The 18,132-nt window shown below is 47.3% G+C and overlaps 1 protein-coding gene across 1 annotated transcript; it reads right to left on the bottom strand.

Annotated features, from left to right (window-relative positions):
• Positions 1–3,403: 3,403 nt before the first annotated feature.
• Positions 3,404–15,785, bottom strand: AVPR1A (arginine vasopressin receptor 1A). Its single transcript, XM_075063941.1, is given in 5 exon segments — positions 3,404–5,309; positions 14,705–14,906; positions 14,909–15,046; positions 15,048–15,158; positions 15,693–15,785. Coding segments are annotated over 5 exon segments (831 nt in total). The 3' UTR covers positions 3,404–5,022.
• Between the last annotated feature and the right edge of the window lie 2,347 nt (positions 15,786–18,132).

An 18,132-nucleotide genomic window follows, 5' to 3' on the forward strand; every position in this document is an offset into this window, starting at 1 on the left:
TTATATTTTCACACCAGCACAATTGATGTGTGGAATTCATAGATTCTAGGACTGGAAGGGACCTCGAGAGGTCATCGAATCCCATCCCCTACCCTCATGGCAGGACCAAATACTGTCTAGACCATCCCTGATAGACATTTATCTAACCTACTCTTAAATATCTCCAGAGATGGAAATTCCACAACCTCCCTAGGCAATTTATTCCAATGTTTAACAACCCTGACAATTAGGAACTTTTTCCTAATGTCCAACCTAAACCTCCCTTGCTGCAGTTTAAGCCCATTGCTTCTTGTTCTATCCTTAGAGGCAGGGCCGGCTCCAGGCCCCAGCACGCCAAGCGTATGCTTGGGGTGGCATGCCGCGGGCGGCGCTCTGCCGGTTGCCGGGAGGGCAGCAGGTGGCTCCGGTGGACCTCCCGCAGATGTGCCTGCGGAGGGTCCGCTGGTCCCATGGCTCCGGTGGACCTCCTGCAAGCATCCCTGCGGAGGGTCTGCTGATCCCACGGCTTCGGTGGAGCATCAGCAAGCACGCCTGCGGGAGGTCCACCGGAGCCGCGGGACTAGTGGACCCTCCGCAGGGGTGCCTGCGGGAGGTCCACCGGAGCCGTGGGACCGGCGAGCAGCAGAGCGCCCCCCGCGGTGTGCCGCCGTGCTTGGGGTGGCGAAATGGCTAGAGCCGGCCCTGCTTAGGGGCTAAGGTGAACAAGTTTTCTCCCTCCTCCTTATGACACCCCTTTTAGATACCTGAAAACTGCTATCATGTCCCCTCTCAATCTTCTCTTTTCCAGACTAAACAAACCCAATTCTTTCAGCCTTCCTTCATAGGTCATGTTCTCAAGACTCTTAATCATTCTTGTTGCTCTTCTCTGGATTTAATGTATGATGGAAGGAAGGTAAAAGGGCTCTGAATGTGACCTATGAGCAGGTAGTACAGGACTGCTCAGGGAAAGAGTTAGGATTTTTGTGCAGAATACCTCCCCAGTACACCTGAAAAATATTCCTCAGACCTTGCCCTTCTCTTCTTTCCCATGCACAGGGAGAGTGAGACTCCCATATACATCTGCTACTTTGGGGCTGGAAATGAAAGGGCTTATTGGGAGGCTGTTTTCTTCCTTCTCTGAATGCTAGAAAGTAAAATGAGTTAGACTCTATTCCACCCATAGATGACAGCTCCATTACTTGCCTTGGGCTACACTGCCAGTCAGTCTGTGCAGAATACTAACAGACAGGAATGAACCCACCTTCTTACCGGGATGCTGAGGAAAAATTCTGCATGCTCAATATCTCCTCAGCATCATCATTCAGGCCCCCAATGACATAGAGAACAAGACTGGGCATCTGCAAAAATCTTATGCAATCACCCTGAAAAAGTGGAAGGAGGTTCCAGGATTTCATTAGTCCTCTCCAGCTGTGGAGCCCAGCCAAGGACAATTCCAGTGAGCTCTCTGCTATGGAAACAAGTAAGGCCAGGATTTGTCTCTGAGTCAGTGCTGCAGGATTGGGTCCAAATTGGGTTTTGCACGTGTGAGCACTGCAGACTGTAGTCCTTGCTTGGTAGTAAAGAAAAAACAACTTCCAAGTACGTACACTATTTACTCACAAATTAGGAAGTGACTAGTGGGGGGTGGGGAAAGAGGGGAGCTTCTTGTCAACATATATGTTTCTTATCAAGAAATCAGATCCAAGTTTTTGCTGATTCTTGCATCATGCGATAGTCCAGTGGTGCTGTCTAAACTTTTTAAAACGGTTGTAATCCCATTATCACCACATGAACAGTAGAGTGCAGGGACACCAGTCTGGTCTCACTTCAGATTAAAGGGTCCTGCTCCCACTGAAATCAATGGCAAGACTCCAAATGACTTCAATAGAGCAGAAGTTAGTGTTATGTCACACTTGAGTGATGATATTTTTAATATTTATTGGAAAGCAAACTGCATATTCTTTGTATTATTATGATATACATCCCACATGCATTATACATAATATGAAGTCATTTAAAATGTGTTCAGTCCTGAACACCTTATGTGCCCATAACATTAAAAATCAATGCAGAGTTTGCCTGACCCTGCAGTCAGAGTTTGCCTGACCCTGAGTCTGCAGACCTTGGTATTTATTAATGGTCTTCTATATTTGTTTTTGGAAAACAAAACAACCACTATATAATGCTTCTCAAACAAATCCAGAAGTTTATTGGAGCAAGTTTATATATTTTAAATGAGCAATTATTTCATCATTAGTTGAAAACAGGAAGAAGAAGAAATTGTTCATCAGCACATGAAAATCTTACCCTACCATTAACTTCAAACAACTATAAAGAAGCACTTTTGTATCTGTACAGAAGAACATGTTAATTTTGACTTCGAAAAAAATGTTTTTAAGCAAAAGAAGAAACTCAAAGTAATAATTACAAAACGTTTGGAATCTCAAATACTGTCCTATGCAGTTTAACCAAATCAGTCACAAGAACTACATAGCACTTATGAAATACAGCTGCATGGGAAATCACCAGAATTTAGGCATAGATTTTGTCGCATAAAGACTCTGCTAACATTGAGCCATAACTTGTTTATATTTCATTGCCCAACTTCTCCAATAAGATTATTTCAGAAGTTTTACTTGTCTTGTCTATTTTAATGTATATTATAGAAAAATTCAGGCTAATAACCTTTGATAAAAATACTATAAGCATACCTAGTTGCATAGATGTCATGTACAAAGATAGTAATAATAACAAAAACATAAAATTAGTCAAAGAATAGCATCTTCATATGAGACATGCAACCTGAATATGTATCTGATGCTTATGCAGTATACACTGTGTGTATATACACATTTTACACACACACACAGTCCCCCAATACATACATCTGTAGATTTGGACTAAATTTTATCAACAGGTTCACATACATTTACTCATATCTATATGTTTTATGTACATTTGTGTTAAAACTTTGGCCCTTTAGAGTTTTAAATGCACATAAAACCCCCCATAAAAAGTACAGTGTACCATTTTAATGCTCTATGCTTTTTCCCCCATATTTTTGTTCCTGAAGAAATAGCTATCATTTTCTTTGGGGCTAGCAGTGCATGAAATCGCTCTTCTCCCAGTCAGGACATAGTCTGCCCTCATTCTTTGCACAAAACTATTACTGAAATGGATGGAAGCTCTATTAGTACTATAGAGGCAGAATATAGCCTAATTAGAATGTGGTTCCAATTTTTTCTACTATTTCCCCATTGGATTCTTAGAGGGATATTGGGCCCAATATTGCTCTGAATGAAAAGCATATTTAGGATCGACATGCCCAATATTTAACTAGCCAAGCAATAACTAGGATTCTAATCTTGTTAAATCCCAAATCCTCTTTATAGTGACCTACCAACAAGAAATAGAGGGAGTTTGTTTCTGACCATAGGTATAAGCATGCATGTGATGTAAGTATATTTATAAATATACCACTGCTCTTCCACTCTGCTTGACTTTTCATTTTCGAGAGCAAGCTAGAAATTCAAACAGGAGTCCTGCATATCACCAGCAAAATTACTGAAAACTTCCATACTTGATGTGCTCAAAAGAATGGAGCTGACAGGTAGATCAGTGTGACAGTGTGACAGGTGTGCCTGCAAAACCAAACTAAAATGATAGGTCTCATTTTAGGCTCACTAGCCTCAATGTTGTCCTTTTAAGAGATTCTTAGGACTCTAACAAACAGCAACATTTGTTCAAGGAGCTTCAAAACCAAGCTTTCGGGACAACGTGTTACTAAAGTACTCAGATGCTGTAGGAATAACACACAGCAAAGCATAAGCTGGAGTGGGATACTGGCACATTTTAAGAGTAGTTATGATTATAAATTATGGTTAGATTTCAGCACACTTCAGCTGGCAAACCATGATGCACTTAAAGTCTATGTAGTCACATGAATCCACCTTCACATCTTTGCATTCAGTGAGCAATTCATTTAGGATTGCCAAAAAGCTGCAATCCTTGCATGTTCTCAGAACAACTGTAAGATTAGCTCTGAAATTCACATCTTGGAATGCTTGACCCTGAAGCTGCTAGGCAATAGTGTCATTCCACTGAACTCAGTGGGACTGTTTGCATAAGTAAGGACTAATTGTGGATTGCAAGGATTGGGCCCTAGCTGTTTTACCAAGAAAACAAACAAGAGCAGTTTCTACTCTTAATCCAGATTTGACTTGTAATGTTTTTGTCACTCTGTCTCTGCTTTTTAATTAAAAGGCAGGTGCTTGATCCAGCATCTAATGAAAAAAATCCATCAATATCTATGGGAGCAGGAGTAAGCCCCAGAAATCCAGTCGTGAAGTCCATACCTAGACACCGACATCAATGGAAGATTAGCCAGCATAAAGACTGCACAACTGGGCCCTCAATGAGAAATGCTGGCCAGGTTCAATTCATTTCATGATGGTGTTGAATGGTAAAGCAATATGAATAGTTAAATTTCCAATTACTCTTATGTGCCTGGTTAACCAAGCTATTCAGAATGTTCGCTGCCCAGTAAGACTGGAATTTCTTCTAGCAATTTCCCACTGTGGTTTAGGGCCAAATTATGAACTGGTTTATGCCTTGTGATTTTCCAGTAACTTCAATGAAAGATCAGTGCAAAATATAGCCATTGTACTAATGAGGCATGGAGTTACTCTAGTTTACACTAGGTGAGGATCTGTACTACCAGTCCTCTATTGTTTTGAAGAAGTGTCTCAATTAAAATTACAACCATGCAAACAAAGCATTATTTTATAAACAAAAAATGAATAAAGTTAACTTTAGAAAAATAATGGTCATTAGTACTTTTTCCAGAGCAACTACCCACATTCCACTGCTTTGTATGTCAGTAATACTTTTCATAAAATAATTTACAGCAGTGCAAAATAGTTTATTTAGCAAATACGGTACATTTCATGATGACTAGTGCCTTGACAAGCTTAAAGTGCCACATTGTGATACTCACAAGTGCTGTTATTGCACTTGAAGACCTGTCTCTTCTGTGTAACTGGCTCAGGTTGGAATGGGGATGAATTTGGTGGACTTTAATGATTTGGGTGAATCCCTCCATGTGTCCAAACTGTGTGTTGGGCTTCTGTTGTTGGTAAAAGAAGTCTGTCTTCTGCTAACACTGTCAGAATCTTCTTTATTCAGCTTTTGTTTTATTTTTTGACAGCAAGGGAAGCTCTGTATACAGTCTTGCAGGAGGTGTCCACTAAAGAACATGTAGATCCAGGGATTGCAACAACTGTTTAGACTGGCCAACAGAGCAGTGACTGTAATGACAGTATTTTCAGAATCTATTTAAAAAAAAGTATACTGTTTTAGTAGCAGAAGCAAAGGAACGTTGCCAACATACAGTTAATTTCTTCATTAACCATTTGATTAACCACTGGTCTGGCTGGGCGCCCTCTATTGGCAGCTCTTCAGATTGTTGTGGGGGAATTCAGCCTCTGGATCCCCAGATGTTATAAACCAAAGCACTGTCCCAGTCTTGGGGTCCCCAGGCACATTGTTAGAATGAAGACTCTCTGTCTTACACTCAATCTGGAGAGCTGGGATCTCATGGCACCCTGCCCAGCTCCTGTAAGCAGTATGAACTCCTCAGGCTCCCCCCTCTCTTACACACACCTCTCCCATAATCTCACCAAAGGTGAGAGACTTCTAGTTTACCTCTTCAAGGGGCCATCATGTGGAAAGTGTTACATATAACACAGACATACAGTCCAGAGTATGACAGTGCTGCTGCTCTTCACTTAATCATATAAGAAATACACAGATCCATAGAAAAATAATAAACTACATGCATTTCCCTTCCTCAGTTTCTTCATCACTCGTTCTTTGGGCTGGAGTCAGGGACTGTTCAGCATCTTTCTGTTATTTGCATGCTGAAACATGGAGTATTCTCCCCTTGACTAGTCCTCTGACCTACGCTGTCCATGCCCTTCCTTCCTCCCATGTAAGTCTTTATTTAAAGCTCTAACTGGTCACCTGGCTTCCTCTGCTCTGGACTTGGTAAATTTCCATTTTTTCCAGTTCCTCCTCCCCTCAGAGAGGGAAGGTAAAACTGTTTCTCTTTAGACCAGAGCTCATCCATTCTTCCAAGTTGTTATCAGCTGAATAGGGTCCTTGAGTTCTATGACCCGCCTGGTACCTGGTCTAGGAGGAAGAGACACAGCACTTCTAGCCCATAGTGGATACAACAAAGCTGATACAGTGATTTTCATAGTAACCACTTCATATCAACCAGAATTCAGCAATTGTACAGACAGATCCTCCAAATCATCCTAAGGATACAATCAGGAAGTCCTTAGTCAGGTAAAACTCCGACTGAAGTCAACTGGACTTTTATCTGAGTAAAGATTAAGGACTTTTGGTTTTGGATCTAAGAACCCAATACAGCAAAACACTTCAGCACACGTTAACCTGTAAGTGTCAGCAGTCCCATTGACACTGAGGCTATGCATACCCTACTACTTATGCTGGTAATACTCATGTTGCTCAGGGGTGTGAAATTAGCCACACATACACACCTCGAGTGACATAAATTACACTGACCTAAGTGCCGGGATGGACAGCACTATGCTGACAGGACAGCTTCTCTTGTTGATATACCTACTGCTGCTTGTTGGGGATGGATTAAATTCCCATCATTTTAAAGTGAGTATGCTAGAGAGCTTACAGTGGCACAGCTGCAGCACTCTAGTGTAGCCATAGCCTAAGTGAGCGCTTTGCTGGACCGGAGCCTTAAATCCCAAACCTGAAGTCCGAATTCGATTAGGTAAGATTGAAATTGATGTCATTGGCAAAACACTAGCTTCAGCAAGGCCAGGATTTCACCTTAAGTTTTTCCTTCCAAAATGTATATAGGCCCTGATCCAAAGCCCATTGAAGTCAATAGAAAGACTTTGAATCAGATCCATAATGCTAGAGAGCAAAGAAAGATGCTCTGTTTTTTTCCTTCAAGTAAACTTTGTTATAGAAAAACTTCATCCTCCTACTTCTACTAGTTTAAACTGTCACTCTTTCAAGTACTTAGTATGTTCAATTAAAAGTGGCTTCACTTTATGAACATTAAGTCTCCACAGCAATATAGTCACCGTGGTATAGTTCTACAAGATTTTTAGAATGTCTTCATAGTAATCTCTCTATTTAACACAGTGAAATACCCTGACAAGTTTTCCCCCTGCCTTTTGAAATCAAAATTATATTAGTCTGCCTCAAACCTTCAATTATAGTTGTTCGAATATAAATAGGTTATGCATTGTGATTTTGGGCTCAAACCCACATTTCACGTGTAATCACAGTTCCCACTATTGTCAATGAGAGTTTGAAGTACAAAAGAGTGAAGTATAAAAGTACAATACAGTATCATCATCTAAAGTTTGTGGCTTCCAGCTTTCACTTTACCTATATATGTATGTGTACTTTATAATGAATGAAAATTACTTCCGGAATTTTATCCATAACCAGGGCAAAATGAATTCACTGTGCTATTTCTGGAACAGACTTTTTAATTTAAAAACAAAACAAAGCACACCTGGAGTTCTGAATTTTGGGGAAACATTTTATTAAATTATATTTGTTCAAATTAATTCAGCAAATATTTTAATCACAACCATTTACCTTTTATTAAATCAGAAAGCAAATTGTCCATTTCCTTCCAGGAGAGCTAATTGTTTACATACATCAAATTTATAATCTCTAAAAGCTTTTGTAAAACATTTGAGCTTAGCACGTTTTTTAGGCTGATGATACTTTGATATTTTCCTTGGCTATGTACAGATAGCTGAATGTCAGACACACTGTGAAAAGCTGGAAAGTGCAAAATTCTCTTCTTTTTCTATGTTTTTTGAAAGGTAAAAGTATTACAAGTCAAACATTTAAGTTATCACAGAACTTTCAAGCAGGCATACAAGATGGTTGGCAGCCTCCCTGGTTACTCTAGGGCAGAGGTTCTCAAACTTTCTGTATTGGTGACCCCTTTCGAACACCAAGCCTCTGAGTGCGACCCCCCCCCTTAGAAATTAAAAACACATTTTTTTTACATTTAACATTATGTTAAATACTAAATTTTAACCTTATTGTTTAAAATGAATTTACTGTTTGTCACTGCTTTTAAATTAAAACTAAAACACATTTTTATCGAATTATAAGTGGAAAAGTTATTTTTAAGTAAAATTTTATTTTAATACTTGACAGCAATTAATGACCTGAAGCAGCCAAAAAAAAAAAAAGCAAAAAAAAAATCAGTGAGATAGATGATGGTGTTTATTTGACACAAGAAGTTTTATTCTTGGTGTTGTTTTAGAAAGGGCACATCTGATGTCATCCTTCACATCAAGCCTGTTTCGAGATTTCCTCTTTATTGTGAGAAGGCAGGAGAATCTACTCTTGCATTCATAGGTAGTAGGAAATGGCAGAAGGACTCCCAGGGCCATTTCAGACACCAGTGGGTATTCACCTGCAACTGAGCACCAGAACTAGTTTGGAGGCAGCTATGTGAATTTTGCTTTCACTTCACCATCATTGATCATGTCGACAAACTGTTTCTGGGCATGAATATCGTCAGTAGGTAACTGCTCAGCTGTCACAATGAAAGGGTTCTTCGCCATGGAATGAAGTGCTTCTGGTAGTGCTGGGAAGCAGTGCGAAAACTCTTCATCAAGGGCTCTCAAATGTTCACTGATCGCTGACTTGAGAGCACTATCAATGTTAACTTTCTCCTCCTCGCTGAATGAGGAAAGTGTCAAAACATGCCATATCTGTCTGTGCCCAGCTTATTGCACCACAGATCCAACTTCATCTGGAAGGCTTTGATTTTATTAGTCAGGTCTATTAATGTTGAATGTTTTCCCTGAAGTGACAGATTGAGATCATTAAGGCCACCAAAGATATCAACTAGGTATGCCAAGCAGAGAAGCCATTTCTTGTCACTGAACATTTTGTTCAGCTCTTGCTTCTGTTTTCGCAGGAAAAACTCTGCCATCTCTCCAAAGTATAAAAATGTTCTTTAATGCGCATCTCCTAGAAAGCCATCAGCTTTGAGTGTGTAAAAGTAGAACTTCATATTCACCACCCATTTCACTGGCGCTCTCGAAAGAGATGACTATTCAGAGCATGAGCTTTAATGTAGTTCACTGCTCATATTACAACATCCACCACAGCATTAAGGCATATTGGCAATGTCTTTGCAGCTAGGACTTGACGATGGATTCCACAATGAGTGACAATCACGTTAGCTGATATATACTCTACCTTCTGCTGAAAGCCAGACCGTGCACCCATTATTGTTGGAGCACCATCAGTATAGGTACCACAAAGATTTTTCCACTCAATGCCATTGCTTTCGAAAAAAGCATTCACTTTATTGAAAATGGCCTGTGGTTGTTTCAAGTTGTTCACAGAATAAGAACTCACCCTTAACATCCCCAGCATTAACATCCTGTACGAATGCTATCAGTTGCGCGCTGTAACATCAGTAGTTTCAAAAAGTTGTAGGCTGAACATACTGAAAGCAGAATGTTTAATTTCATGCACAACTTGGTTTTGATATCTTCAGATATCTCACATATTCTGCGTTTCACAGTATCATTAGACATGGAAAGCATATTCTGTTTTTTGGCAGTATCATTGCCAACCATAAGTGCCACAATATCTTTGCATGCTGGCAGAGTAAGCTCCTCACCTACTGTATGCGGTGATTTGGTACGGGCAATTCGTAGTGACATAACATAAGAGGCCTCCACAGCTGAGGACATTTGCTGTCGGAAACTTCCTTCAGCATCAAGCCTGGCCTTCTTTGTTGCTGCTTCTCTGAGTTTGAAAAAACCCACATTTTGATTTTTATGCTCAGGATGTCTAGTTTCAAGATGTCACTGCAGTTTGCATGGTTTCATTGATTCAGCAGACAAAACTTCACAGCAAATGATGCATGGTGGTTTTTCAGCACCATGATGATACTGATAAAACCAAGTTTAACATAAGACTGAGATACTTTTGTTTTTTAGCAGTACACGTGGCCATTATTTTCAGGAGAAGGTTCGCACTTGTGTGTCTGACTGTTAATTAATATAGTACTTGTTCAGCTGCTAAAGAATCAAGCCCTCTAATGTTGTCTCAGTACCAGTGCCAGCCACAGGAAAAATGGCGCCCTGGGCAAACTTCTATTTGGTGCCCTTTCTTTGGAGGTGGAGCAGAGCTAGAGGTGGAGTGGAGTTGGTGGTGGAGCTGGGCTGGAGGAGGTTGGGGCTCTGAGGTCCGCATATAGTGGTGATGGTAGCTCACAACCAAGTGCCTGGCCAGGCTCACAGTGGGTGGCGAGGCTCAGGGCTGACAACCCTGTGTGTGGCAGGGCTGGGGGTTAACAACCTTGTGCCCGGTGGAGCTTCCGGCTGATAACTCTCAACATGGCCAGGCCCTGCCAGACAACCCCATTAGAGGGGTCGGGGCTCAAAGCGTCCTGGATGTCCCAGCTCAGGGCTCACAGCCCTTCTCCTGGTTGGGGTTGGGGATCACAACATCACACCTGGCCGGGGTTGGGGCTTGCAGCCCCACACAGGTATCGGGGCTCGCAGCCCCACCGCAGGGCCGGATTAATCTTTTGTGGGCTCCCATGGAGGCAATGGAACATGGAGCAGGGAAGTCAGTCCCCAAGTGAGGGGCTGGTCAGGGGCAATGGGGCATGGTACGGTGGGGGCAGCCCCGCTCTGCTCAGTGTGAAAACTGGCAGTGCCAGATGCACACTGGCCCACCTAGCCCTGTGCTGCCAGCATACCCCTTCAATCATGGGCTCATGTCGTGCCACACAACTCCCAACGCTCCCCCCGACTCTCTATGCCCAGCGCCCCCCCAAATGCACAGCGCTCTGCACGCCACCACCCCACCCAGCACATCCCCACCCTCAGACCAACTACAACTGCCCAGCACCCCACACAGACCCCCCCGCCACTTCCTAGCAGTCCAACATGCACAGGTTGCCCCCACCTCCACTGTCCAGAGTCCTTCCTCACAGCCTCTCAGCCCCATCACAACTGCATAGCCACTGCCCAGCACCCCAAAGCACACAAACCTCTCCCAGTCCCCAGCACCTCCCACCTCCTCACATCCTAGCATCCTCCTCACAGACCCATGCCCTCAAGCCTTGACCCCAGGCCCTGCTGAGCCAGCAAAGAGTAGAGATCCCCGCTCCCAGCACAGTGCTAACGGGCAGGACAGCTGATGCGGGAGCACAGAACGGTCCTGTCCCCTGGGGCCCCATCCAGCCCTACCCACCTGGCGCTGATGCCAAGTGTGGCGGAGTTGGCATTTCCTTGCATGGGTGGGTGGGTGGGTAGCCACCAACTTCCCCAGCCCACCACTTCCACAGAGCAACAGGGAGAAGCGCGCCCCACCCCCAGAGAGCCCGAAATGGATGGTCACTGGCCCAGACCAGCAGTGGCTGAAATCCCCTCTCCACCAGGGGCAGAAAGGAGCCCTCAGCTGGCTGCTGGCCGAGAAGAGCAAGCAGTAGACGGGAGGAAGGGGTCATGGCACAGGTGCTGACTTTTGGTTTTGCTGGTGGGTGCTCCATCCTAGCTCCGCCTCCTCCCCCAAGGCCCCACCCCCACTCAACCTCTTCCTGGCCCTGCTCTGCCCCATCCCCTAGAGCCCCCCGAATTCTTCCAGCCTGCTGACTCTCACCCCTAAATGCCTCCCACCTGCCACTCACTCCTTTCTGCCCCCTCCTGCCTTACGAGCGAGATGTGTGTGCGCTGGAGGGTGCTCTGCCAGTTTTGAGGGGAGGCTATTTTCAGCATATTTATATACTTTCATTCTAGTTATTGAATGTGTCTATCATTGGTATCTCCCCTTTCTGATGTTTCCCACTTCTTGCTCTCCACCTGTGTCCCTTTGCCCATCTTTCTCTCTCTCTGCTCCCCTTCTCCTGGTGGCTGTCTAGCGGCCGCTCCCCCGCATGCACTCAAAGAAGCTCTGTCTCCCCCAGCCCCACCCCCTGCGGCCAGTCCAGAAACTGCCCACCCTGACACAGAGAGAAATTTAATTCAACAGCCCAACAGAGAAACGTCCCATTCATTCATCCTGCTGTGTGGCTGCTGTGTCACTCCAGCTCCTCCCCATCCCCATTGTGGCAGCCCACTCCTGCTTTGAAGCTCACTCTCTGACTCCCTCACACCACAGTGCAACTTTTGTGGGAGGGGGGATGCAATGGTAGGAATTCTCTGGGAGCTGAAGGGGGGCGGGGTGTGGATCCAGGAGAAGGAAATCAATCCTTCCTGATATGAGGAGGAGGGGATGCTGATCTGGGGTGCGGGGGGATAAACTTCCTCTCTGGGAGGAAATGCTACTCAGGCAGGCTTGATCTGGATAGGAGGGAGGGGGAAGAGTTGGAAACAGCTTTGAGCTGGTCAACCATTACTTTGCCAGGCATGAAAGCCAGCCCTGGAGAAGAGCCCGCAGGGAGGATGCGTATAGAAGTACTGGTGGGGTGTTGCCCCCTCCTGTCCCTCCATGCACGGGGAAAGGGATGCGGAGGCCTGGGACCTGGGTCAGAACCGTAGGGGTTGGGAGCTCTCAGAGCCTGCATGGGAAAAGTCCATCCAGGCACTGGCAGGGGCCAGGCTGGGAGAGGCTGCTCATCTGCAGCTGGGGCTGGGGTTGCAGGGAGCACAGGGAGGGGGCAAGCTAATGGCTGGAGGGAGCACAGGGAGGGGGCAAGCTAATGGCCCCAGCCCAAGTTCACTCAAACACAAGGGCAAACTTTTCGTAAAGGAGCTATGTTCTTTGGTTGTCCCCCTGCACAGCACTAAGGGGGTCCGCAGCTCATTTCTCCTGGTTGGAGAGGGGCACAGGTCCTGGGGGAGACACTGGAGTGGGCTGAGAATGGCTGGCTCAGTCCTCAAGAAACCCCACAGCCCGTACTCCCCCCAACAGCCCGCCAAGAAGCTGCCTGCCCATCTCCCCCCAGTCCCAGCTGACAAGCTGCCCACACCCCATCTCCCCCACCCCTCCGCAGCTAACACAGAAGCTGCCGTGCCCTGGCTGCTTGTCCCCCTAGCCAAGCTCCCTCTGCCCTGAAAGTTAAAAGGACTCACACCTGCCTGCAGTGGGAGGTGGGAGCCCGCTAGGAACTTCAGCAAATGCAGGGAAAACAGCTAATAGGCAGAGACTTCGTGCCAAACAACTGATTGGCTGCAGCCAGCCAAAGCGCTGATGAGGGCTGCTGCCTATGCCAAATAGCTGATTGGCAGTTGCCAATAGCTGATCTCTTGTGTGTCATGGGATGGGGAGGAGCCCTGGGCTGGCCAACTGAGTGGAGTGAACGGTTGGGGAGAGGAGCCGGGGCAGGTGTAGAGGAGACAGCTGCCCTCAAAAGTGAAAGGTGCCACACCAGGACCCCTTTAGTTTGGGTGTGGCACCACTGTAAATCCAGTACTGCCCTGCAGCCCCACTCCTGGCCAGGGTTGGGGTCACGGCTCGCAGCCCCACACAGTTGCTGTCGGGGCTTGCAGTTCACAGCTGCGCACCAGGGTCAGGGCTTGCGACTCCTCACATAACCAAGTTGCAACCTCCCGAGCAGGGTCAGCTTTATTAACTGCGGAGTCCAATTTGAATACTTGGCGGCAGTCCGGGGCTTCAGTGGCACTTTGGCAGTGGGGGGGGCAGGGTCCTTTGGTGCTGCAGAAGACCCGGAGCGGACCCCCCACTGCCAAAGTACCACCCAAGACCCCCAGAGCGGACCCCCATCATCACTGAAATGCCACTGAAGACCCCCAGAGCAGACTTCCACGGGGTGAATAAAAAAAGGCACCTAAAGTGCGGGGCCCGATTCCAGGGAATCGGGCAAATCGGCCTAAAGCCGGCCCTGCTCCTGAGGGTTTGCAACCCCATTTGAGAACCAGTGGTTTAGAACAATCACTTAAAACAAAAAACAGAAACTCCTAGTTACTTTGTAATAGAACGGAGTTTAAGAGGATTTGCTCATATCAATTGAGCATTGTGTTTTGATCTAATACAAGCAAAACAGCAAGGCATTGCACCCAGTCCTGCAGTTATTATTCATGGAACACACTCATAAGCCATGTACTGTAGGATTTAGCCCCTCAAGGTTATTTAGCTGTGGTATACTTTAGAATCTTCCCTAGATCTCTAAAGGGCTTGATTCTGCTGTTATTGACTTCAGTGAAAACAGGATCAGGCTCTAGGTTTATACCCCTCCCAGACACAAGCTTTAGAAACTTTTTTAGGCACATGATGATTTTTATTCAACATGTTTCCTTAAAGAAATAATTGAGGTGGAGACAAATCATGCCATCAGTTTTTCAGCAGAACTCCACATTTGTTTTACAGGGAGAGTTGCTTAAAAATCAAAAGCCCCTTTATCCAAATTGTTCCCCAAGAACAACTGAAACAGGGGGGTTTCCTTGTCAGAGCTGGCACCATCATAATAGCAACTATCAACGGCAAACTATTAAGTGTAAAAAAGGCAGGGTTTGCTGCTCTGAGTGAAACTAAGGTGATTTCCCCATTATCATCTAAAGAGCTAATCCTTAGTCTGGATTGCCCTTCTGCTCCCCCAACACACCAGAAGGCAGGGGAAGTACTCTACTTGGAATCTGTTCTGAGTTACTCCGGTGTGAGAGCGGAGTCACTCCAGATGGCAGCAAGGTAAACCAGAGCACCTCCCTTCACCTACCGATCCAGGAGAACTGCGGGTCCCAGACGGACCACATCTGGACGGTGAAGAAGGGCGCCCAGCAGACGATGTACGCCGAGACGATCACGAAGGTCATCTTGACGGTGCGGATCTTGGCCCGGGAGATGGTCTCGACGCTGCTGACACACGGTGTGGGCAGAAGCCCCCAGCGGAAGGCGCCGCCGGGGGGCCCAGCCACTGCCGGCGCCGGGCGCGCCCCTGCTTGCTGGGGGCCCCGCACGCCACCTCCCCGCGCCGGGCGGGTCTTCCGCGGATTTGTTCCACCAGAGGTGGCCGCAGATGGCAGCCGTAGAGGTGGGCCAGGACCAGCACGGGCGCCACTAAAGACGCCGGCGGTGGATGCCAGGTTGACGTTACAGGCGGGGCCCCCAAGGGCGTGCACGAGTGCGCACCAGCAAGTCGTGACGCTGCTGAGCCGCGCAGCTCGCGACCGCTGGAAAGAGAAGTTAACTGTGCTCGCGTGCTGAGCAGCGAGGACTAGATTGCGCCAGGGCGGCCGCACCCATGGATGGCGTGCGGAGCGGCGTGCGGCTGGCGAGGGGTTGCAGCGCGGTGGCCACACGGCCACGTGCGTAGCGGTGCCGTCATGGCAACAGCAGGGTAGGGCCGGAGGCGAAACATTGCCGAAGACGTGCACGTTGCCTCACCACCGGCACAGCGCGTCCGGGCCGTGGAAGCGTAGGCACGTCCAGCAAGCTGCGAGCAGAACAATCCTGGAGAAAGGCACGGCAGGTCGGCCAGGTGAGGTGCGGTTGAAGAGGTGCACGCGGAGGCTTGCGGCCGTGCGGCCAGCGCCAGCAGCACGAGAGCCGTTGCCCCACCGCCGCCACGCGCGAGTCAGCGGGACAGCACGGCGATATCTCCAGCTTGGCCAGTCCTCTGTACCGGGCCGTTACGGGTCCAGCCGGCCGCCGCGAGCTGCCGCGATGGGCGGCGTCGAGCCGAGCGCCGGGCTCGGGGGTCTTACCCACGCCGCCGGAGCCGCCAACTGGGACTTGCTGTTCCCGGCCCGGAGGCGCTGCCTACCCGTGGGCCCGGGGCTGGCGTGCCTCGAGCGCATGGTGCCGCCCGGCGGGACCCTGCCCTCGCACTCCCCGATCGCTCGCGGTGCCGGTGCTGCTGCGCTGCCCTGGCTGCCGCTGCGCCTCGGCTGCCCCCAGGTTCTGTGCGAGCGAGCGCCAGGGGCCGGTGCCTTTATCCCGCGGGGCGGGGAGGGGCGCGCCCGTCTCAGAGGCTGGTCAGCGCCAGCCGCCCCCTTCTCCGCATCCCTTTGCAGCTGCGCGGCTGCCGCTGGGCGGCTGCCCCGAGGTGCAGGAGCTGAGCTCTCTATCCCCTGTCACGTCCCCCTTCAGTATCTTCCTCCAGCCCCTCCCCTCGCCGTTACCGTGCGCCCCACGGTTGTGGACCAGGTCCGTGCGCCCCCGTCGGTCACTCCCTGGGGTCGCTTTTTTCTCTGCCCAAGGAGAAGGAGGGGAGCGGCCCCCTGCAGGGGGATGGGCTCTGTCCATCAATGCAAGGAGGGAAAAGCAGGGGGCGATCGGCACCTTCACTCGTTAGTCTGGGGAACGCCCTTTGCCTGCCCCTAGGTCCCCAAAAGGTGTTTTACTGCACTGGGGAAGAGTTGCCGAGCGGGGCAGCAAGGGGGAAAGGATCAAGGGCAGGCAGGGAGAAGAGCGGAGAGAGGCAGTAGCATACAGGTGTGGGGCAGCAGAAGGAGCAGGACACGGGGCGGACAGAGGCATGGGCAGGAAAATGGGTAGAGGCAGGCTGAAGCGTGGCGGGGCAGTGGCGACGCCTTGCCGGGGTATAAGAATAAGAGGAGACATGAGGGTGGGAGAGAAAGGAACTAGGCACAAGAACAGAATGGGAGGGACGGGAGAATGATTTGCTGGCTGTAGGAATGCAACCGCTCTGCCTCTCCACTGCGGAGCCTTGTTTTTGTCGAGGGTTGCATCGTTGCTTGGAAGATTCTTCTAGGTGAGCAGGGAGATGTATCTGATGGCATGCAGTTCTGGGAAATGTCAGTTTCCTTACTCCTAGCCATCTCTTTTGAAGAGTTACTGTGAAGAAAAATATATTCTACATCTATTTCCTTAAATCCAAGAAAAAAAAACAAAGCAGCATTGCTCAAAAACAGTCTATTACTAGTATCTATGAATTATTATTTTTTCATTTCCAGAATGGATTCTAATGACATCTGTTGCCCAGGAGGTTGTTTTATGGCTTTGACACTGTTGTCTGAATTTATCCCTTGTACACTTTCCTGTTGCAGGCAGAGTGAAATGTGTTGAATTGTTACTCTTCATACATCCTTAAAAGTCAAGGGGTAGATTATGTTACAGAATTGAGATTTAGAAGAAGGCAGTAGTGAACAGGGTTTTCAAAATTTTGTCACAACTTTGGTTATTTGGGATAATCCAAACAACATTTTAGAAGAAGTAGCAAAGAGTCCTGTGGCACCTTTTAGAGTAACAGACGTTTTGGAGCATGAGCTTTCGTGGGTGAATACCCACTTCGTCGGCTGCACGACGAAAGCTCATGCTCCAATACGTCTGTTAGTCTATAAGGTGCCACAGGACTCTTTCCTGCTTTTACAGATCCAGACTAACATGTCTACCTCTCTGATTTTAGAGGAAATTTCTCTTATTTTTCCCTTGTGTCCCGTTCTTTTGTCGAAGGCTAAGCCGAGGATGGAGAGTGATGTTCTGGCATTTAGCAGAGTACTCTCTGGTCCTCTCATGAATTATAACAATTGTACTAGAATAAAGCCCAGAAGAGAGGGGAGGAGAATCAACAGCACAAACTGGAAACACAGGGTGAAATCTTGACCCCCTTTAAGGCAATGGCAAAACTCCATTTTACTTCAGTGGAGCCAGGATTTCACCCCGATGGTAGAAAATCACCTAGAATTCAACACAGAAAAAGACAGCATGGATCTAAAACAGGGATAGGCAACCTATGGCATGTATGCCGAAGGCGGCATGCAAGCTGATTTTCAGTGGCTCTGTCACTGCCCGGATCTTGGCTACCAGTCGGGGGGGCTCTGCATTTTAATTTAATTTTAAATGAAGCTTCTTAAACATTTTAAAAATCTTACTTACTTTACATACAACAATAGTTTAGTTATATATTATAGACTTATAGAAAGAGACCTTCTAGGGGATAGAGAATAAGACAGAGAATATCTTATTGCCCTTATATAAATCCATGGTATGCCCACATCTCGAATACTGTGTACAGATGTGGTCTCTTCATCTCAAACAAGATATTCTAGCACTAGAAAAGATTCAGAAAAGGGCAACTAAAATGATTAGGGGTTTGGAGAGGGTCCCATGAGAGGAAAGATTAAAGAGGCTAGGCCTCTTCAGCTTGGAAAAGAGGAGACTAAGGGGGGATATGATAGAGGT

Source organism: Chelonoidis abingdonii, chromosome 1, assembly GCF_003597395.2.
Source record: "Chelonoidis abingdonii isolate Lonesome George chromosome 1, CheloAbing_2.0, whole genome shotgun sequence".
Taxonomy (NCBI): Eukaryota; Metazoa; Chordata; order Testudines; family Testudinidae; genus Chelonoidis; species Chelonoidis abingdonii.